General features: G+C 39.9%; 1 protein-coding gene across 3 annotated transcripts in view; it reads right to left on the bottom strand.

The window, feature by feature from the left end:
• The window catches only part of lama5 (laminin, alpha 5), an 83,170-nt gene extending 59,004 nt beyond the window's left edge, over positions 1-24,166 (bottom strand). For 2 of the 3 annotated variants that reach the window (XM_017487062.3, XM_017487061.3), the window contains exons 1-2: positions 23,641-24,158; positions 19,082-19,234 (exon numbers count right to left, since the gene is read on the bottom strand). In XM_017487062.3, coding sequence (XP_017342551.1) covers positions 19,082-19,234; positions 23,641-23,895 — 408 coding nt within the window. In that variant the 5' untranslated portion in view covers positions 23,896-24,158. Of the gene's footprint in view, positions 1-19,081; positions 19,235-23,640 lie in introns of all 3 variants that reach the window. The other variant, XM_017487063.3, reaches the window with a different exon arrangement.
• Between the last annotated feature and the right edge of the window lie 306 nt (positions 24,167-24,472).

The raw sequence follows: 24,472 nt of genomic DNA on the forward strand, positions 1-24,472 counted from the left end.
AACAACAATGGTAGTCACCGGAAGGAACAACAATGGTAGTCACCGGCAGGAACAACAATGCTAGTCAACGGTAGGAACAACAATGGTAGTCAACGGCAGGAACAACAATGCTAGTCAACGGCAGGAACAACAATGGCAGTCACCGGCAGGAACAATAATGGTAGTCACAGGCAGGAACAACAATGGTAGTCACCAGAAGGAACAACAATGGTAGTCACCGGAAGGAACAACAATGGTAGTCACCGGCAGGAACAACAATGCTAGTCAACGGTAGGAACAACAATGGTAGTCACCGGAAGGAACAACAATAGTACTCAACGGCAGGAACAACAATGCTAGTCAACGGCAGGAACTACAATGGCAGTCACCGGCAGGAACAATAATGGTAGTCACAGCCAGGAACAACAATGGTAGTCACCAGAAGGAACAACAATGCTAGTCAACGGCAGGAACAACAATGGCAGTCACCGGCAGGAACAATAATGGTAGTCACAGGCAGGAACAACAATGGTAGTCACCAGAAGGAACAACAATGGTAGTCACCAGAAGGAACAACAATGCTAGTCAATGGCAGGAACAACAATGGTAGTCACCGGAAGGAACAACAATGGTAGTCACCGGCAGGAACAACAATGGTAGTCAACGGCAGGAACAACAATGGTAGTCACAGGCAGGAACAACAATGGTAGTCACCGGCAGGAACAACAATGCTAGTCAATGGTAGGAACAACAATGGTAGTCACCGGAAGGAACAACAATAGTAGTCAACGGCAGGAACAACAATGGCAGTCACCGGCAGGAACAATAATGGTAGTCACAGGCAGGAACAACAATGGTAGTCACCAGAAGGAACAACAATGGTAGTCACCAGAAGGAACAACAATGCTAGTCAATGGCAGGTACAACAATGGTAGTCACCGGCAGGAACAATAATGGTAGTCACAGGCAGGAACAACAATGGTAGTCACCAGAAGGAACAACAATGGTAGTCAACGGCAGGAACAACAATGCTAGTCAACGGCAGGAACAACAATGGCAGTCACCGGCAGGAACAATAATGGTAGTCACAGGCAGGAACAACAATGGTAGTCACCAGAAGGAACAACAATGGTAGTCACCAGAAGGAACAACAATGCTAGTCAATGGCAGGTACAACAATGGTAGTCACCGGCAGGAACAATAATGGTAGTCACAGGCAGGAACAACAATGGTAGTCACTGGAAGGAACAACAATGGTAGTCACCGGCAGGAACAACAATGGTAGTCACCGGCAGGAACAACAATGGTAGTCACCGGAAGGAACAACAATGGTAGTCACCGGCAGGAACAACAATGGTAGTCACCGGAAGGAACAACAATGCTAGTCAATGGCAGGAACAACAATGGTAGTCACCGGCAGGAACAACAATGGTAGTCACAGGCAGGAACAACAAACTGGTGTTCCATTTAGGGCATACCCTTCTTGAAATGAGATTTGTTGCCGATTGCTCTAATCATAGCTCGTCTCTTGCGTATGTAGGCAGCTACAGTATTATAAAATGCAGAATTTAACTGCACAATGGCTGCTAAGAACGACAACAAATCCAGCAAAGCTTGCGGTTCAGTCTCCGTGTTGTGTATACAGTCAATGGTCATATGGTAGGAGCTTGACAAATCAGGGAAGGATACGCAATGATCCAGAAGACCCAATGAGGGGGCGAATGTGGGCGGAGCCACACCTTTGTTTTCAAAAGTCTTCGTTTCGGTCTGTTTACACTGAAACGCAAGCCTGGAGTTTTCAAATGAAAACGGGGTCTTTGGCGTTTCCAAAAGTCTCTGTTTTCGAGGGTCGAAAACGCCGGAGTAGTGTAGACGACACGTGTAACCGTAGCAGAAGTTTTAAAACGGAAACGTGCTAGTGTAAACAGGGCCTAAAATCTTTGCACGTACACACAGTCAACGCGCTCTGAATCATCAGATGTGTTAAGAGTAGTTTACACCTCTGCTAATCCACGAGTGCTTAAAGAATTCTGGCAATCTCAAATCAAATCAAATAATACATTATTAAGATGAGGGGTTTTCCAAAAACAGGTGTGAACAGGTTTTTGTATCTCAGACAAAACCATTCAATTAATCGACATGGAAAATGAAACGCCTGGAGTCAGAAGTACAACAGGAAATGTGATCCAGTTTTCATTCAAAAACAAACTCTGTTCAATCCAAGATTAAGCAAGTGCACCGCTCCTCTGTCTTTCTATTTACTGTTCATCCCTCCACCCCTATGGACTTGCAGACCGCAGACCACATCAGCAGGTGAAGTATGCGAGTGGTTGCAATTGCAGACAAATAACGGTATAGATCAGACCATCTACAGCAGGGGTGTCCAATCTTATCCGCAAAGGGCCGGTGTGGGTGCAGGTTTTCATTCCAAGTGCGCAGCAGCCACACCTGATTCCACCTGTTTAATCAGTTGATCGTGGCTTTCAATAGACTCAGGTGTGGATTCTGCTTGGTTGGAATGAAAACCTGCACCCACACCGGCCTTTTGCAGATAAGATTGGACACCACTGATCTTAGGGCTGGGCTATTAATCGAAAACTAATCCAAACCGAAATTCAGAACCTCTAACCGACGTAATTTCCACTTGTCCATTATTTCGTTTTTTTAATCCTGTTACTACGTTCCCCTTAAGAACATACAACCGTGTGTAGTCACGTGACCCCGCCCCATCCAGTCAGCGGCATGGAAGAAACATGGAGGCGGACTCAAACACCGAGTCAACTGAGCAACAGGAGCAGCTTGTACCAAAGAAAAACGCAGTGTCCTTCATTTGGACGCATTTTGGCTTCAGTAAAGAAACACCGAACAAAATGACCTCAAATGTAAACATTGCAGAAAAACCGTTTCAGCGACCAAAGGTAATACCACCAATCTGTTTCAACACTTGCAGCACAATCACGTTACTCAATATGAACAGTGCATGGCTCAAAAAAAAAAGACTGACAAGCACCAGGCAACAAGTGCCTCCATAAAGCAGGTCGATAACACAAGCATTTAAAAAATGCTACACAATATGAAAAGGGTTCAAGAAGATGGAAAGAAATAACTGATGCCATTTGTTACTACATTGTGAAAGATATGACTCCCATAGCTACAGTGTGTTTAAACACCTCGTTAAAAACTCTCGACAGAACATACACTGTGCCATTGCAAGCATCTTTTTCCCAAACTGTGCTGCCCAACATGTACAAAACATATAAAAAGGTAGCTGCTGAACTGAAGTGTGCACTCTGCAGCCACTTCTGATCTCTGCTCAAGTAGGACCATAGTCTATATAGTTTAATAGTTTGTGTTATATAGTTTATAGTAGTTCGATAGTTTGTGTTTCCTTCAATTATTTTCAAATAAAAAAAGATAAGAAATGCATGCTTTCATTAGAAAAAAATATCCCACTTTTAATAGTTGAGCATATTTACAGTACAAACCTTGTCAATAAACTATGAGGGCCACAAAAAAAACAAAACACCCAAAAGCAAAATAATCGTTCATTAATTGTAATGGAGGTAACATGTTCAATTAATTGAGATTTTGACTTTAGGTCATATTGTCCAGCCCTAGCTGCTCTAGAGAATTTAATAGGAATAGTAAACCCTGTGCTCTGCTTTGAGTGCAGTTCTGTTCAGCGTGACCTGAGACCATTCCGTTGGCATTCAACAAAAGTCTCCCTACTCCTGAGCTTAATGATTACACATTCCTATGTTGGCTTTCTGCATTCCTGAGGTTACCATGGTAATACATATCAGCAAGTACAACCCTTGGGGCAATGAATTTGGAATGCAGCCGATGGGACAACCAGCTAGCACCTGAGGAACTAACGGGGGAAGTGGCGCAGGCGAGAGTGACACAAAACAGTCCTTATCTGAACTGAATGACATGCAGACGTGATAAGCTGAATGACGGCTGATAACTTCATTACACTACTTCAAATAGTAGCTTTCCTAGACCTGATTGGCTAACTGGCTTCTCTCTCCTTTTCTCTGTTCAGATGACACAACAAAGAGCTAAGATTATACAACAGACACACGCAAGCGAGTCTGAACACAGCTCAGACCTGCAGATGTTTCAGGAGATCGTTACTTATCTCCCCTCTGTGAATCCCTTCCTGTCTCTGTCTGTCCTTCAGCCCCACTGAGCAATGGACACACACACACACACAGCGTATAACAGGGTGGCACGTGAAAGGAATGTTGGGAGTCAGTCTTTGTCCGATGCTCTAACGCTTCAACGGAATGTGAGGACAAGGAGGAATTTCCGCAGAAACGGGAGAAGATGCCGCAGCTGTCAATGTCACTTCGTTTCATAAAGTATACTGTGGCATATTTATCTGTCTATATGTGTGGAGACTGAATAGGGCTGCACGATTATGGCCAAAATGATCATCATGATTATTTTGATCAATATTGAGATCATGAATATTCATTGATTTTAGGAACAACATATTTTTACTGCACTTTCACCTCAATGTTGTGCTACATTCCTGCTAATGTACAAATCTTTGCATCAAATTAGACTGATCCTTAAAGTGCTTCATCTCGTAGAAGCAAAATATAAATAAAATTGTACCCAGAATATAGGATAAATAAAAATAAAAATGCCATCAACCATATGAAATATGCAATCAAATATAACAATATGCAACCAAAAGAAAGCAATTCAGGCCTATGCAGAAAAGGCAATAACAGTGTTTACAGGAGGAGAGATCCAGCCAAATCACACAATAGAGTGACGCAGGGACGACGTCATTTTGTACTGGAACCCGGAAGTTATCAGCACACCGGTTCCCTCAACAAAAACCCATATGGGATTTTCCCATAGGCTTTTGGATTATCGCAAAAAATAAGCTCTGTGATCAACTAAAGTTCACAACACTAACACGTTTTGTCCATCAGGATAATTTTCACAAATAAACACCACTTTTATGAAGTTTGAAACTTAAATACAATCGCCAGAAATAAAAAAAACTAACCGTATGCTATAAACGAACTACACCACGGTCACTCCACTTCAAGGTCATCATCACCGAGCTTCCCACAACTTTTCCAAACTTGATTTATAACATTTTCCATAATATGGATTTACTCTGTGGATGAATCTTCATCCAGGTTTTTTTTGGGAATTGTCCACAGCATACCTGAACCAGTTTATCTGCAAAGTTTTTTCCTGTACAGCATGATGACGTTTAATGTCCCCGACAACATATCTAGTCCCTTTTAGCAACTTGTTAGTGTCACGATTTCCCCTCTGAAACCCGAAGCGAAGCTCGCAGCACAAGCGCTACAATGCTAACTCGTTTCCAGGTTTTGGCATTACAATAAATAATAATAAATGATGCCATCCCTGTGCCGCTCTATGTTGACTGGCTGTAAGTTTAGGAAGCGCTTGATTTGATCTGCAGCGGAGTTTTCTATGAGCTGAGAAAAAACTTTAAACGTCAATATCGCAGTCGAACATGTTCATGTAATCATGGGCAATCAAAATCGTAATCGAGATCGATATTCGATTAATTGTGCAGCCCTAAGACTGAAGCATCACTGCATTGGGGTAGGGAGAACCAAATGGGCTTCTCTGGACAGACACAGTGTCATCTAGGGGAATGGATCTAGTCATGAAGCAGATGTATATTCCAGAAATTCCTGAGAACATCACATTTGCTGCTTACATACTGACGGTCCTTTATAAGCCATTTTGTTCAGTGTTTGATGTTTTAGACTTCGCAGGATAAAGCGGTCCTTTTAATTCCTGCATGACGAGAGATTATAAACGAAGCAGCCTTTCAGCCTGCTGCTCGTGTGTTATCTCACACACGTTCGGCTCGAAAGGATACAAGACATAGACACTTGTCAATCCCTTAGAATAATCCCAGAATCTTGTTTACTACAATGGTGTCTAATTATAACCTGGCATTTTTTTTTTTTATTCTCTGGAAAGGCATGATTACAACCTACCACATGAGAGAATAAAAACACTGAGATGACAAAGCTAGAAACAACCTGATGTTGACAAGAAAAAGATGGGTCTAGACCCAGATCTAAATCTAGACCCAGATTTATTTATTACTGTTGATATTGTCATCTATTGTTAGACGAGGTTCAGCAACTCCTACGCCTGCACTTCTGAGAAGAAAGTCTTGGTTACCTCATGTTTTGTGCTTTTGAGGTGTATGGAAAAAAACCACAGGCTGTCAGTCGTCAGGTATGGGGACTCTGAGTGATGACATGTAAGATCATGCTCTGTTTCCTGAAAGAGCTGAAAGCTATTCTTATGAGGGGCTGGCAGCTCTGGTGTGTGTGTGTGTGTGTGTGTGTGTGTGTGTGTTGGCCTCAGGGGTGCGGGTGGGTCATCTGTTCACACCTGCTTTGCTTGTAATGCCCCCGCTCCTCCCCTTCTTTAAAACAGCGTTATCAAAGCGCTCCAGGAATCCCAGTCCCCCCAGGAGCTTCAAGGAGCCAACCTTCTACTTACCTAGCAAGTACGCTCAGTCCATACACTTGAGATTTCTTTGGATAGTTAAGGGTTCATTGTTTCCTAAAGAGTTCTACTAGCAATCCTCTCTGATATGCAAAACCTGATCTTGAGGTCGATATCAAACCTCTGAGTGACGAGGAGAAAAACCCTTTAGGATTCTAGATTTCAACTTGTTCTTGTCGAGAATCCTAGCGATACCCATTTGTAAACCAATGAACTTAGTTGGAAATGCTGTGTGAATAGGAATAGTCAGAAACCAGGCTGATGGCTTAATTTAGGGCAAAGTGAGTGAGTGTGTGTGTGTGTGTGTGTGTGTGTGTGTGTGTGTGTGTGTAGAAGTTTGAAGTGGAGGGTTTTGTGAATTCCAGACAGTATTAGCACCACGTGTTTGAATATGCTCCCATCACCTGGACCGGCAGATCTCTTAACCTCCAATGTGCTTCTCATCTAACCTTTTCCTTTTCTCATCTATCACTCTCGGTATCTGGATAAACTGTGACCAGTAGTCCTGTTCGTCTCTCCTGTCTCCACTCCCCTCTGTGGTGTGTCTCTGGGAAAGTGCAGCGGCTGATTTCGAAGCACCAGATGATTTCCAGACTCTGCTACTTTCCAGATATCTCTGCCTGGGGTGTCTTAAGTCTCCCGCATCTGCCTTTTAACCAACACACACACACTCTCTTATGATGTTGTGATTGTCTGTATAAGGTGAGCATTGTTCACGTCTTCAAAACGCTGTGAATCCTGGCTGAAAAAACAAAACAACACTGGGAGAGATGAGACGTTCATTACAACCCAATTGACAGCTGGAGCTAAAGAAAGATAACGAGGACGGAGGAGTGGATGAGAGACTCTGAGATAACGTTTCAGGCAGCAGGCGGAGAAGGGAAGTAAAGCAGACAGGACAGAGATCAGCTCCCGTTAGACGAGAAACAGGGAGACAAAGACAGAAGGAGAAAGAAGGAATTAATAAAAAATAAATCAGGGACAATAAAATGCAAACATTTCGATTCAGGCAAGCACTCGTCACTGTAACATAACACTTTGCTGAACAAAGACGTTTCGCACCAGATGCTTGGTCCAGTAATAAGCAAGGCCAACAGCTGGAAGAGCTCCATAAAGCACTCCCCATATCTTCAATGTCCTAACGAGGCATTTTCTTAACATGTATAGGTGCCTGTGCAAACACAGTGAGAGCTGCAAAATAGAGAGCCAAGTTCACCAAATACTAAGAATGTGTCCTCTGCCTAATTTTCATATTAGGAGTTAATGAACAGATGAGTTCACGGCTAGAAAAGAGGATCGACTGTGGTGACATTAAACTTTATGTGTTTGTCAGACATAATGAACAGAAACATTAAATACACGCCTTTGGGTAAAATTCAAGCTTTGTGAAAATGAAAATCTCACTGGACTACTGAACGTCATGTGATGCACGTTTATAACAATCGGAAAGTACAGATATCTGCACAGCGCGTGTATTTACTAGACCAGTGAATACAACTGGTGTATAAAATAAAATGCATAATAAAGCAGTTGCTACCTACTGCACACAGTGTTGCTTCCGGTGTAAAACAGGCTTCGTTTACAACTCTCCGTACTCAAGTCTCTAGATTTGAACCCTAGCGAAAACCCGTGGTCTGAACTGAAATCCACGCGCACAAACGCATATTAAGGAGCTTCGGATGTTCTGCTCGTACGTACGAGTACACACGAGTGGCACAAGATCCCTCAACAACTGTATCCAATGTTAATAAACATTACACAACATGCCTTAGTGCTGTTATTCTCTCCAAGGCAGGCATCACAAAATATTAAGAAGAAGGGTGCCAATAATTTTAAAACCAGTGATTTGTATTAAAAAAAACAAAACAACAACTTTAAATAAGTTTAACACATTAATACACTATACAGTATCACGCCATATGATTGAGCACAAACCATCACTTACCTCAGCCGTTATTCATTCATCCTCACTAAACATTTTGCCCTGCTCAGGGTCGCAGTGGATCCAGAGATAATCCTGGTAACGCCGGTGCGCAAGGAGAAAGAACTCACCAAATCACAGTACGTAACCAAACTGCATTGCAGCATGCTTTCTGGACAGTACGAGGAAACTGGAGAACCCAGAAGAAACCCATGTGAACACTGGGAGAACATGCGAAACTCCACACAGACAGTAACCTGAGCTCAGGACCGAACCCAGGTCCCTGAAACTGTGAGGTGGCAGATGTTACCCACTGCGTCATCATGCCACCCATTCCTTAAACCTTTTCCATATACATTTCCACTCATTTTCATGAATAAATCTAGAGCGCGCTCTAACAACACACAGGACATAACAAAAAGTTGAATAGTGACTAGTATTTGATTCCTCCCTCCTCAAATGGTTCAATTATAATACATGAGCACACCCCTAGCAAACACAAGTTCCAGCAGTGTGAAATACTCAGTACATGACAGACTCCACTGTACAGTGACAATGAAATCAGAGTATGTTCAACGTTTAATATAAAATCGTATTCTCGATATCCTCGTGCGCACATGTGAAAAAAAAGACATAAATCTAGCATGGAAAACCTTTCTCTAGTGAAATTTCTTCCACACTACAGCTCCTTTTACAAAATGTCCTTTTACAGTTCCCCTTGTAAAGGAATCAGTTCTGTGTTATTGACTGAAATAAGCATGTCACCATGGAGTCATAGCTCGATCACACTGACAGTGAATGTCCTCTGTGAATGCCATAAAACCTGTAGCGTGGCGGTCGTGGAATTTTAAGGTTAATTGACAACAAACCAGGCATTCATTTCCAAGATGTTGGTGGCCAGAAGCTGAGCTTTCACAAGCTCAAATCAGAAAACAAGGTCCCATACGAGTTGGGGGGTAAATAAATCACTGAACAGGCTGCTTCATGGTAAAGGGAATGGATGTAAAGGTATTTACCCGGTCTTTCACCTTCCCCTCCCCTCTTATGTCCTTCCCAATGGGCCATTGAGAGTATAAAGAGCCAGAAGAAAGGCTCAGACTAGAATTCATGTTGACCAGGCAAAACAAACATTTACTCTCTCATTAACATAGCACACATTCTCTCTGGCTCTTTTTCACCTCTTTCACAAGCTCCCTCTTGCTTTTAAATAACCGAGGATATTATTATTTATACCAGTGAGGTATTCAGTGAGAACTTGAAAGAAAATCCAAGAGAAAAATCGGATCAGATGGGAGAAAAAAAATAGGCTACGTTAGAAGTAGAATTCAAAATGGCATAATAACAAAGTCTGATATATATATATATATATATATATATATATATATATATATATATATATATATATATATATATATATATAGTGTTTTCTGAACTCTTATGCCACGACTACTCCGTTCTTTGGGAACTCTCGGCTAAGTTTTTCGCAGTCTGACCATTATTCCACCATTATCACGTTTTCTCAGCTGTTGCAATCATCAGCTGTATTTCCTGTAAGTCCCTATTTGTTCTGACACAAATTCAAAGGTCCTATTCATAGTGGCATGTGAGGGGAATGAGGATGACACATTGATTTCCGAAAATCCCACATGTCGGTTCGCCCCGAGATTAAAAAAGAAGCTGTTGTCTCCACATGGAAGACATGAACATTCTAATATTAGCCTGACTTCATAATGCCTTTGGATTCAGAGTCACTGTGGTGCATCCTTAATGATTAATCTTCATGTTACCAGAACTTTATGGAAATGTGCTCGGGTTTGTGCCAAACTGCAGAAACTCTTTTACAAGAATTTGAGGCACAGTTGAAGACTGGAAAAAGACCAGGTGTTTGGTTTTTTTTTGGTCTAATCTTCAGCTGTGCAGTTTGTGTGAGTCTGTGCCCAAGATCGCCTCAGATTCTTGTTCTTGTCTGACAGGAGTGGGATGTGGTCTTCTGCTGTTGTAGCATCGCATCCTCCTCAAGGTTCAATGTTTTCTGAGTTCTGAGATGTTTTTTTCTGCTCACCGTGGTTGTAAAGAGCGATTACATGAGTTACTACATCCTTCCTGGAATCTCAAACCAATCTGGCCATTTTCCTCTGATCTCTCTTAGAAATGAGGCGTTTCCACCCACAATGCTGTCGCTCGCTCAAGGCTTTTTTTTTTTTTTTTTTTTGCTTTTTCACACCGTTCTGTGTAAACTCTAGAGGCTGTCGTTTGTGAAACCAAGAGATCAGCAGTTTCTGAAATATTCGAGCCAGCCCTTCTGGTACTAACATCAAAACCACGGTTAAAGTCACAGAGATTTTTTTCTTCATTCTGATGTTTGACGTGAACATTAACCGAAACTCTTCTCTCTTGTGCTGCTTCCACATGGTTGGCTGATTGGATAACCGGACAAATGCGCAGGTGTACAGGTGTTCCTATTAAAGTGTACAGTGAGTGTATCTTTTACAATGGCTTATGTCTCATAGTTCTGCTCAGTGGATAAGAGTCCCATGAAATTTTAAAGACAGTGAGGACAGAATTCATGTTTAGCGATTAAGAAGTCCTTTAAGTATTTTTTTGCCTGCCATACATGTGCGTCTATAGACTGCTACAAGTTGCTTCCAGGCAGAATCTGCAACCTAGCTAGATAAGTTAAGTGACCTTCAAACCAAACTTTCACCAGTTCCTAACCAGCTAAATGTCTTACAGCTTAAAACTACAAATCATATTGTATGGAACAGTAGTTTTCAAAGTGGAGGCCATAAGGCATATTCTGGGGGGTCTGTGATTTTTCGTTTTTTTAGTTACAGGGTAGAAATCACAACCCACTGTTATCAAAGTTGTTGTATTTATGATTAAGATTTTAGTTGGCCTACTTGACAGGGCACTTGTACTGAATGGGTTTAATCCAAATCTCCCTAGCTCAAACCCAAGTAGGCCTACAAATCAAACCTTGGCCTGCCGTGTTCTGTCAGTGGAAAGTCCAATAATAAAAAAACTCCAATGGCTCTAATAAATAACCACAATACAAATACTGTAAAATGTAAATAATGAGACCAATATTGAATAGTTGGATTTGGTTCATAAAATATATCTTTCCATTCATACCCTTAGCAATAATCTTTAGTCAATTTTATCACAAGCGCATACTATAATCACAAGATACTAGAGGTATACATAGTTTACCATTTCATATTCCATTTATATATTAGCCTTATACTTAATTAATTCAGATCAAATTGAGTTTATATATATATATATATATATATATATATATATATATATATATATATATATACACACACACATACATACAGCACAATTAAAAATAGCACGTTTTGGGTGAGGTGCTGCACAGTAAAGTGAATAATATAAATTTGGGTAAAGGGAACTAAAATCTCTCCTACAAACATTTAATCTACAAAGTAAACCAAAATAGTTTTCTTGCCATTGCTAGTGCACTTCTTTAACGTATACTCGAATATCAAAAGTAAATTGTGGATATATTTGACAGTGAGTCCCTGATTTAAAGCTCTGTGTGTAAAAGCATGTGTAAAGATAATACCCACAAAACGTGAACGCTAACATGTCTAGTACTTTTCCGTGTCTTTGCGTTAATGATTATGCAGTTTGGTGCACTTCTACCCAAAGCTACGGAATGCTAGGTGAAGAGAATGTGAACTGATCATCCGCAACAGTGACTGTACATGCGAATTAATAAAAACGAAGGGCAAGTATAACATTTCTGGCAGACCATTCCTTCCAGTTTCCAAGTCTTTATCATGAAGAAATAATAATAAACTCTTTTTAAAAATGAAGCCTTTATAGTAGTTAATATAATTTAAAACGTTTTACATAGTGATGGCTTTTTATCATGACATTAAAATTAGCTTTATCTTGGGTATTCCCTGCAGGAACAGTGATATTTTGTGTTTTAATATTGAATTTATATTTTCACCTAGAATACTTGAGTCTCAGGTTCAGTTTAACCGACACATAGTATACTTCAACGAACTCGTTTTATTTGGGGGGGCAGGAATTCATTTGCACTTATGGAGACAAGGGCAAGTCACAACATTATATCCTGAATCGCCATAAAGAGGGATTGAAATTATATAATAATATCTAAGATACATATAGTCCCAGATTAGGACTGCTGATACAGAGGTAGTGTCTTTAAATATGTAGCATATGTTTTTTGGGTCACACAGGACAGGGACACAAGTTTCCCATTAGTTTGCTTGTGATATGAAATCTCCAGGTTTTAGACAATTACATTTCTGGATATAATGTGTAAACCTGCCGCTGTGCAAAGACATGGAGCACAGATAAGGCGGGTCATGCTGCAAGGGCTGTGTACAAGGTCATTAAAAAGCCACCAGGCTGTTCTTTGTTTCAGCACAAATGTACACACACACACACGGTGAGATGGGAAGGGCGAGAGCTTAGATGGGTTAGGTTAGTGACTTTGTTCGTTTTATGTGACGGAGAACTTTATAGGCACTAAGAAGCAGGTCTGGACAGGCATTAAGAATTTTGCACCTCATCTGAACCCCTTCCCCAGTATATACACACACACACACACAAACACACACATTTATATACTGAGCTGTTCTATCATGTAGAAATGTGACTGTTTTTTTGCCCCTTCATTCTTGTCTTGATATAACAAGCCCAGTTATTCCACAATCTCTCACACTTTTTTTTGTGTTCATGCTAAAGGACTTAAAATGATTAACAGCAATACCAAAAGGTGGCAAAACCCATTTGTATGACAAAATGCAGCTACTACAAAATGCATTATCTGCAGCAATACATCTTGTTCTTTTTACACTGATGCGTGTGCTGTTCTGTTCTCTTCAAATCCTTGCTTCAAAACCCGCTGTCTCTCGTCAGACTCCCTTTGTATAACCTCTGAAATCAGCTGACTTTCGCCCTTTCAACTTCCGACTGTTCACTTGCTACAGCTAAGCATTCGTCATCCTTGCTTCCTTCTTCTTTCTGCTCGGTGGGAGAAGAGCACCTGACGTCCTGCTCTGATCTTCAAAAAGGGAGTCGAGGAAACTCTGACCTGCCTGTAAACGCTCCCCCTCCATAAAAGACACAAGAACAAATCTGTTAAAGATGAGAGGCGAATGCAAGAGAAAAAAAAAGGAGAAGACGGGAAGTTGTGCTACTGATGAACAGGAACAGTCCGAGTGCACCAGGAGCGCATGACCGAGAAGAGAAAGGTCAATCATTTTCAGACATGTAGGCTGAAGGAATGCAGTGAGCTGGTGTTTAACAGAACAATGAGAACATGCAGTTAACTTCAGGGCCCTCCAGAATTATCGGCACCGTTCATAAAAATAGGCAAAAACGATTGCAGAAAAAACATCACACACAATAATCCAAACTTTTCACTCACACAATATAAAAACTATTTCATTTTTGTTCTAAAAGTGAACTGTTTCTACTTAAAAAAAATAAAAATAAAATAAAAATAAAAAAATAAAAAAATAAATAATAATAATAATAATAATAATAATAATAATAATAATAATAATAATAATATAGTCTCTGAAAATACGTGTGCCAACATTATTGATACCCATGTAAACAAATGCCTATAACCATGTCCTGTTTCCCTGGTTGCACACATATGCAAAATAAAGAAATAAATAAACACCCTTTGCCATCCTACGTTTACATGCACATCAAATTCCGATTAAGGTCTATATCCGGCTTGCACATACATACATATATATTTTTATATATATATATATATATATATATATATATATATATATATATATATATATATATAGTATTATATATATATATATATTGTATTATATATATTATATATGTGTTTATATATATATGTATGTATGTGCAAGCCGGATATAGACCTTAATCGGAATTTGATGTGCATGTAAACGTGATGTGCATGATGTGCATGTTTATATATATATAAACACTGCATACAGCCTTACAACTAAGAAAACCAACTCAAGAGAACATGTTTTTAACGTTTTTTGACAAGTGTGAAATTCAGTGCAGACATTCATCAGGAAGGCATATTTTTTTTAACCCTGATGGTTGTAGCGCTCACCCGAAACCAAAACTGAAACACTGTTACTTGTGTTCGTTACAGCCCGACCCTGACTTCATCTAAGCGTCCCATTTTGACCAACTATCAGTTTGCAGTTTGTGAAATACTGTATTTACTCAGCCAAAAGGAAGAATTAAAGATCGCACAGCTTGTGCATGCACATGCACAGAACTCAACTACACAATGAAACTGACATAGCACAAACATAAGGTCGAGAGGTTTGCTGAATAGGCACTGACTCTTGTAATTTTAATTTAATGATCAGATCTGTTTTATTTGTGGTTAATACACAGATTTCAGAGTTTCACGTTACTGCTCCTGAACTCCTAGAAAACACTCTGAGAACTGGCCTTCTCTAAAGGTGCACATCCTTAATGGCTGTTGATCTCCAACCAGTACCCGATTAAAACTATTGTTTTTCTTCATCAGCCCAAGATGGAAGTTGAACAGGGGCCAGTTTGGCACGTATCCTTGACCTGTTGGATGTTTAAGGATGAACACATTGCTTGCACCAGTAGACCTGTAAATAGTGGATTTCCAAAAGCTGATGGTGCGTGCAAAGGTCTTAAAATTTCATAAACAATAAAGACATTCCCAGAAGCAGCTCCTGGCGAGTTATTGATTTACGTACACTTATAGTTTTATTGAGAAACCCTTCAAATGTCTGAACGACTATTTCATATTGTGCACCAACATCCTATAATAAATAGTGGGAGCAAGGGTTTACAACCCTTAGCTATTGCTAAATACGCTATACGTGACTCAACATTTGTGTTACTCCACAAACCAGTTTCTGGTTAAGCGAGTTAAAATTGAGCCCAAAAATCATCAAATCATTTGAGGCCAAGCCGTTACTACAACTTGGCTTCATTCATGTGTTACGCCAGTGATTATGCAATGTTTGCTGGTTCAACAGTAAAACAGTGCATATGTTCCGCTGTCAGCTATAACAGAAGAAAGAGCAGGGGATTGTGCGCCAGGGACTTACACCCCATGTACTGTGAATTAGTGGTGAATGATGCCTGCGGTGGCCTCCATTAAACTCTGACAAGACAGGCTGAGAAGACAAGCTCTTAGATTCCAGGGACATGACTGATGGGATTCAGAGAAGCAAAAAAATGAAACACAAAATTCCTTTCTGATTATGTGTCTGACTGATCCAAATCTAGCATAAACTGACACACACTCCTCCTGAGCTCTGCCTCCATTATGTTACCATAGCAACTTCTACACCATCTCTCTCTCTCTCTCTCTATCTTCGTCCTTCTCTCTCGCACCGCTCTGCATGTGTTTGTGCATACAATGTAAACAAGGGAGTGGAAGAACTGACTGAAAAAGGGTAAGACAGAGAGATAATACACAGAAGTACAAAGAAGATAGTACAAAGAAGACAAGAAGATAGTACAAAGAAGACAAGCGCAGATAAACACAGAAAATGTGAGTGATGCAAGGGAAGAAGGATTCAGTGTGAAATAATGGAAACTTTGGACACACACACATCTGAGACAGCATGGTAACGCTGGAAGTATGCTATGTATATCATTCAGCAACCAACACCACACAGGTATTTTTTCTTCTTGTGGGTGGACAGGAAAATATGTCAGTAACTGTTATATCAGCAGACTATTGAATCTACCTGTCTGCCAGACAACTACAAATAAAAAAACTAAGAGTCCAGACATATTATAAACATTTGTTTGCTTCTAGACTTTAACATTATAGACGTCAGCAGATATCTAAGAAGACCTTCTGTGGGCAATAGCTGTGGATATAATTCATGGAAAATGTCCTAGAAATATCCTGAAAATAATTTCCTAAACAGTGTGGGAACCCTGAACATGGATGTCACCGTTTTCCCGAGAGTATCTATACTAATCCTCTCTAGAGTTCAATTGGAAAAGGATCGAGCTCTCCAAGACCTTGGTCAGATGCTCCCGTTCCATGGAATTGGCAAGAGAAAGCCAGATCCCAATCAGTACTGGAAAGCTGCTATTGAATAAGAGAGAGGAAGCAGAGGTCGATCTTACGCGTTCCCATCAGTGTGAGAGAGAGCGAGCGAGAGCGAGCGAGAGAGAGAAGGGAGAGAGAGTGCTATTAATGGTAGTATGGCTCACTCAATGGCAGGAAACTGCGGAGTCCTTACAGTTCTCATGGTTGGCACCATGCCTCTCTCCGCACATGACACACAATGGGGCACTATTTTGCCTCTGGCACTCACACAGGCACACTTAATACTAACACTGTTGTTCTAGCTGACGGTCTCAGGAACAGGAAAAGGGCACAACTTTCCCTCTAAGTAAACAATGTAAAAGTCGATTTTTTTATAAAGGGATATTTTAACATCGTTAATGGGATCAAAGACACTCAAGCATAAAGCATAAATGCAACAAAACTGCGGTATTTCTTCCATTTAACATTAAATGTTAAACAATATAACAGTGATATATAATATCTTATATACTGTACATTATACCGCTTGTGACTGCATTTCAATGGAATAACATAATGGAAAAAAGTTTTAGGGCAGTAAATTTGATGCCCTTATCCAGAGTGACTTACATTTATCTCATTCATACAACTGAGCAATTGAGGGTTAAGGGCCTTGCCCAAGGGCCCAACAATGGTAGCTTGTCAGTGCTGGGGCTTCTGATCAGTAACCCAGAGTAACCCAAATGTAATATAATATTATTCCGTTGACTACACTAAACCAACGTCCTGGTTCTTCCCTAAAACGTCTGTGAATCCTTAATTGATAATCTTCCCAAAGGTGAAGTATTGAAGTATTGACTTATGGTGCTCTTTTTTTTACTTTCCTGCATTTCTTTTAAGATGCATAACTGATATGTACACATTTCAATAATGTATCTTCGTTTAAAAATTTTAAAGCGAAGTTTTTAAATAAAATATAAAAAAATTGAAACTGTCTTTGTGGGTCATGAAAAACAACATATGTACAGTATTAAAGAAACAGACATACTATGCTGTGAGAGGTGAATTTCTAAAACGGGAAGTGTCACAATGTTTAAAGTAGGTTTAAACATTTGTAGGTTTAATCTTTTGAACCACATCAGATGAGCCTTGGATACAAAGGCCTTGGACAGGGCCAAGAGGTGAATGGGAGGCACTTGAAGCAAAAGCAAAAGGAATGAGGGAGGGGGAAAGGACTGAAAGAAAGAGAGAAATAAAAGCACAGTGGAGGTGAGGGGGTAATTTGGGCTAGGCCCCATTGCAGGTTGAGACAGATCGTGTTAACAGCAGCATTCCAATCTCATTCTCCTGCTCTGGGGGTCAAAAGGACCCCACTGCTTGTACTCCAAACACCCACACACACCCACACACACACTCATGCACTTTAAACACACATGCCGCACACATACTCACACACGGCATACATTTTTGTCCCTTTTCCTTGAATTCCAACTTGACAGATTGCTGAAAACTTTCTACATTGAATCTGAAGATACTATTGACTCAGACACGCCATGCGCTCTCTCTCTCTCTCTCTCTCTCTCTCATCTGCCCAGTCAGCCATGTATGATGGTCCTTGTGTTGCTTTTTAATCAGCTAGTTTAACAGACACTGAAAAAAACCCTCCCACATAGAGGAACACACTACACAAAGCCAGTTACAGCCCCTTGCTTCCATTCAGAGTGTATGTTGGAGTATGTTGGCCAACACACTCCAGAGTGCGCAATCGCTATCACACTGCTAACCAGAGCTGTGACAGAATGGAAATATTGTAGTCCAAAGACAGGAAAGTCAGACCTGATTTCCCAGTTAGCGTAATAGTGTGTCATTACTGTAATCACTCTGCTTTCTGGTCCCCATCACCCATACCCTTATTGAGAAAGATGAGACAATATTTCAGCAGAAGCCATGAAACACGACCATCGAATAGTTTCTCCACTGAACGACTGCGTTTGGTTCTTTTACAAACTTTCCTCCACTATCAAATTTACTTTAAACAAAATGCCAAAAATCTAATTAGGCCTCAAACAAATGCTATCGTTCTCTTCCTGCTTCCTTGCTTCCTTTTTCACTCCCTCTTGTTGACTGGGCCTGTGCAATCCTACTCCACAAAGTGTCTACACAATACAAAAGGAGAGGTATGTGGCAAATGAACAGGTGTGGAAGTAAATGGGTTACAATCTGTAGAGTGGCTTGAAGAAAAATATTTTTGAAAAGCAGTTTTTAAAAGAGCCGAAACTGATGAAAAAAATATATATACATACACAAACTTGAAAAAGTAAACAGAAATATACTGAAGTAAATGTCCACCAGATACAGTTATTGAAAGCAGACTGGATCGCACGCCACTCAGGATCCCATTCTGAAATTCGAAACATGAGAGCCATCCAAATCAATCCAAGGGTCTGTTATGAGGAGTAGTATTGAATAACACTACTGTATGTGTTATTGTGATCGTGACACAATGGGAGAAAAAGAAGTAGACAGTGTGTATGTGTGTGTGTGTTTTTGGGATGTAAAGAGACAGTGAGATAAAAAAGGAGAGAGAAAGAAAGACACACACACACCTGTCCTAGGTCTAAAGTGACGTTCACTTGGTTGTACTCAGTGCTGCGAGACAGGGGAGGGCTCTGCCACCATCTCTCAGTTCCATCAATAGCGTTAGTGATGGGATGGGCTCGGTTACTGTCCGCTGTGTCACATGTATCACAGTACTGGCCCTGAGGGGGAAAAAACACACACACGCACATACAGGCACATTTCAAACACTTTTCCACCAAACAAATGCAGCACAGCTTTTTATCAACACACTTTTTGTCATTATTTTGTCAAGTGAACAGTATTGGACTTATATGAGGGGTGGGCGATACATCGACAAAATATCAATATAGTGATAAATTATTGCACGATACACTCTTCTGAGATATCGTTGGTATGGTGATGTATTTTTACAATTCTAATAATTACAAATGATATGCCATTGAATAGATGCTCTTCATTCGATGTATTTCTTTTTAACTTAATCTTCTTAGGCTTTGAATGCGTTAAAGAAAAGTATCACCTTGTGTTTATTTTACTACTGCTTCGTTACTGCTTCGTTTTCTAGCTAAAATTATATATCATGATACGCAGAAATGATATAAAAGGATATTTTTGTCATATTGCCCAGCCCTAGCCTAAACCCACATGTTGAATTAGGTTGCCCGATATGGAACATGGAAGTAAAAATAATGCAAACTGGTCAAATACAGTCACCGCAGAGTCATCCTGATCAATGTCTCTAGACAAATTGGCCTCTTCAGTAGTAATGGCAAAGTTCCCTTTTTCTTTTAAAATACGCTTTTAAGATTTACAAGGAAATACCACAATTTTAATCAACGATGTAATGTCTCAGGTTCGTTTAAAGGTATCAACACATTAGTTTTCAATTTAAAGCTACAGTGCATAAGATTTATTTATTTATTTATTTATTTATTTATTGTTAAAAATGGAAAAAAAATTATTATTGAGTCTGGAGACAAAACATACTCTATAATAAGATGGTCCTGAATTGAATACACTAGATCTCATCATGCCCCAACTTCATGCATTTGGTGAGAGGCTAATGAATTTCAGTTAGTTAATTAAATCCTCACTGTTGTCGTTACCCAGTTGTAAATTTGTTTTAGCTACAGAACTCATGATAACTAGCTAGTGACTTCAGGAGGCCATCTGGAAGCAACCAGACGTGATAGATTTTGTTCTGTACATGGTATTATTGATAGATAGCTAGAGTCAGTGGGCTAGTTTGTGTTTCTGGATATCATCTGGGTATTATTGTCTGCATCATAATACAGTATTGAGGAAGTGGAAACAGAATTGTGAACATCTCAGAGATGAATATTATAAATCTGTCATTACTATTTAGATTTTCTACTGTGTGCATTATGGGGCTTGGCACTCAGCCTTGAATTTTCTCTTAAAATGTACATATGTAGCTGTAGGTTTAATCTGGTGGAGAACAGTGCAGCACAACCTGCATTACTTCCTCCTCATGTTCTTCCTCGCCTAACTTGCTTTACCATTTTTGTAGGAGAGAGAAAAATGTTTATCTTGATTGTAACTTTCTTACCCATTATCCAAGTAAATTCCACCATCTTGAATTTAGGCCAAATGGGTTCCTATTCTGTCTGTTTGCACCACACATAGGGTATAAATTAATAATACTGGGTAGAACATTTTATTTTCTTTTACAGAAAATGTGTGACTCCTTGTTTTGTTGTTGTATTTTAATGTCATCTGATATAGTTAAAGTTCTGAGTTGGGATAGGTACTGAGCCATGCATGCAGTTTCCAGTGAGATTAGATTACAGTGTTCGTTTCCTGGAGCTATTTGCAGCAGTGCAAAACACTAGCAGGGAAAACGACTAATATTAATACAATAATAATATTATAAATACATCTTATATATTTCTTCATCTGCTTTAGTTGTGAAAACTCAACTTGAACACAATGAAAAGGTCAGAGTTCATGGGTGTTCCTGCCATGCATTGATCTCCAACCCTTCCCCACTTCCACTCATTCCTTTAATCTAGACTTAAGAACAAAATGGGAAACATTGCTCCACGAACAAGACAGGTGAAATCATTCGTCATTGTTCATTTTCTTTTTCTTTGCTACTAATTAAGAAGCCTAGCAGTTCTATAACACTACATTAGCAGTGTAATGTATAGGTATGCTACAGATTCTTTAAAACTCAATAGGGCACGTCACTCTCCTGATGCTTTTAATTAACAGTGGTACCTGCATAAGATAAACAAACAAGCCAGGTATCCATACAGATAATAAAAACTAGGTAGGTAAGGGAGTTTAGATAAAATATAGCCTATTATTAAAATAATCCATCGGTTGATGAAAGCCAGAGCTCACAGATTAAGCATGTCTTTTAAAGAGTTATCCCTAACTGACAATTGTTCTTAAACCAAATTCCTTTTACTTAAACAGGAACAAAAAAAACTTTACTTAAAATATTCAAATATACACAAACTTGTGTTAAGCAATAATGCTTATCTATGAATCATGAATAATGAATCAACATAAAGAGTCCATGATGAAATTGAAATCAAATTAAGTTATAGCAGCTTTGGGGGAAAGCTACAAATGCAGCTCTTTTATTTACATTTGCACATGGTGTAAAACCACAGGAAATATTCCGCACAGTTTAAGATGCTAATCTTAAACAGTTGATGCTAATCTTAGGGCGTTCCTAAGTATATGCTGCTTGTTATATTTATACTTTAGCACCAGTGTAAATGCAATACAAATTCCAATTTCCAAATACAAATTGTAATATTATAAAGTTCGCTCAGGGTTAGGTGCAGTTTTGAGATATTGGGCATCTGACAGCTGGCAAATTCTCAGTTAGTGATATCCACTTTTTTTGTTGTTGTTGTTATTCAATAAAGCCTACAAATTTCCAATCATTCACCAGTCTCAGAAATAAATGTACCAAACTGTCGTTTTAATTTCTGTTTGTTGCATAAAAATACATCATTTATTATTATAATATTATAGTACATAGTTTGCATTACTGTAATACCACTAATCATTCCTTCAAGAGAAAATTGTGCCCATGACCTGCTAGCAACTAGATTCACTCTGGTAATGGAGTTGGTGAAGTGCCAACAAACACTGATTTCAAACAGCTTAATTAATGGATTATCAAAAAGGAATGCAAGAATACACTCCAGCTCTAATGAATCTTGTACTGTATATAATAGGTCTAAATACGACTGCCTAAGCAGGGACGGTTATTTATCCACATGTCACTGCAGCTCAAACCCACACGGTGGAGAAACGTACACCTTTTAAATGGTCACTTGGTACACATTTGCATTTTGTTTGATCTGATGCCTTGAGCTAGCAGATCCCTGTTCCCCAAGGCCTCATGCACTGACTGAATGCCACAAATTCCTCAGGGGAGAAAATGCTAATAGTAACGTTACACCAGACTTTGCATTTTACAATGTTTGAACATCTCACTGTCGTGTTAACCTCCAGACCCCAGGTATGAGCTATAGTGAGCTGCTAGCTCAGAATGGACACCTACAGTGCTGAAGAAACATTTTTGCAGTGCTCGAATAACTCCGAGAGTCCAGGTGGAATTTTACAAAGAAAGGAAAAAACATGTACAAAGAACAAAAACATATAGACATATAGACTTCAGGCAAACACTTCAACTGTTATAATGTTCAGTGTCCACCTGGACACATATAGGCCGAGCTAAACAGCTACACTTTGATAAAAAGGGTACTAAACTCGACCACTCCTTGTAGTTGAGGTGTTAATCTCCAGCACACACACCCTCTGTGCCTATAATATGTACATTTTACCTAGAAAGATGTAAATGGTTTATCTTTAAAGCTTTAGTCTAAACAGCTATCACGGTCCAATAGCAAGTGTAGTTTATAAATATCTACATATCTAGCTACATGTAAAGTATTAAATATAATTTTTAAAGGATAAGGGTACTACTCAAGTGACAAAGAAAAGTACAGTTTAGTACCATTTTGTGAGAGTGTGTGGTGCTGAATTAGTTTGACACGAATAAACAAGAGTTAACTGTAATATCTTGACACCCATCAGACGTGTAACTGTATAAGCTCCGGCCATTTTATGCATTTAACTGGAAATGAATAAACTTCTAGAAGAACGCCTGTGAGCAGTGTTGCCAGCTCCGCGCTTTTCACAGCGCAATACACCTGATCTGCTGCTTGGGATTTGTGCGTTTTGGACGCTTAGATTAAAAAGGCAGTGTATTAAAGCATGCCTCAGCAGCAGTTTGAGGTGGTCTCCTATTACACAAGAAGCTTCTGGGATATTTGGAAAAATACCTTATGAGGTTTTTTTTTTTTTTTAAATATATATTTACACAATGTAGTATGTCAGTGGAGAGTCGTTATTGAGCTGGTTTCACAGGTTGTGTCGCGAAAGTTTGGCAACCTGAAGCACCACAACCTGCTTATATTGAAAAACTCGTCGCTGGGATTTATTTTCTAACAGCAGTATTATTTTACACCGTGTGTTTTGTCGCTGTCGCGGACACGTCTATCCAGAATAAATACTACAAAGCAAACTAAGTTATCACCTGGATGGTTTGGCTCGGATCCCCTGATACAGGCCCTCCGACTAGTTTGCAGTAGAGGTCCTGCACTGGGCGGCTGTGCTCGTCTTCTCCACAGGTGGCCGTCGCCGTGATTTTGGTCCCTTCGGCTAAGTTGAAATAAGGCGGATGGAGACTGAATCCGTTCACTCCATCCGTCGGTAAATCTTGCGCACTGCTGCCGCAAATATAGAGCAGTAAAAGCAGTAAGAGTTTTAACTCCATGTGTCCTCTCGCCATCTTTCACCTGCGCTCCCTCGCTCCTTCACTCCTTCACTGCTTCACTCTCCCTCGGAGAGCTGCGAGGAACAACAACCCTAAAGCAGCCGCTGAGGAGACGCGCTGATCTTATCACCACTCATCAGAGAGAGAGAGAGAGGGGGAGAGAGAGAGAGAGAGAGAACACGGGCGGAAAGTTGGAAAGTGGTGCCTGTTCCTCTGCTCGCTGGAACTGTGTCTCTCTTTCCGGTGGGAACCTCTCTCTCTCTCTCTCTCTCTCTCTCTCTCTCTCAATGTGTGTGTGTGTGTGTGTGTGTGTGTGAGAGAGAGAGAGATTAAGCAGGCTGATGTGTCATTGTCGCGCCTCCCGCGTTAATAATAATAACAATCATCATCAAATTAATAGTAAATTATAAAGGGTTGCAAAATTCTCTTACTACTACTACAAATAATCATAATCATAACCATCATCGTCATCCTCATCATCATCATCAAATTAATAATAAATTATAAAGGGTTGCAAAATTTTGTTACTACCATCCATCCATCTTCAATACCCCTTATCCTTCTTTCAGGGTCACGGGGAACCTGTGGCCTA

The sequence above is a fragment of the Ictalurus punctatus genome, chromosome 15, assembly GCF_001660625.3.
Source record: "Ictalurus punctatus breed USDA103 chromosome 15, Coco_2.0, whole genome shotgun sequence".
Lineage (NCBI taxonomy): Eukaryota > Metazoa > Chordata > Actinopteri > Siluriformes > Ictaluridae > Ictalurus > Ictalurus punctatus.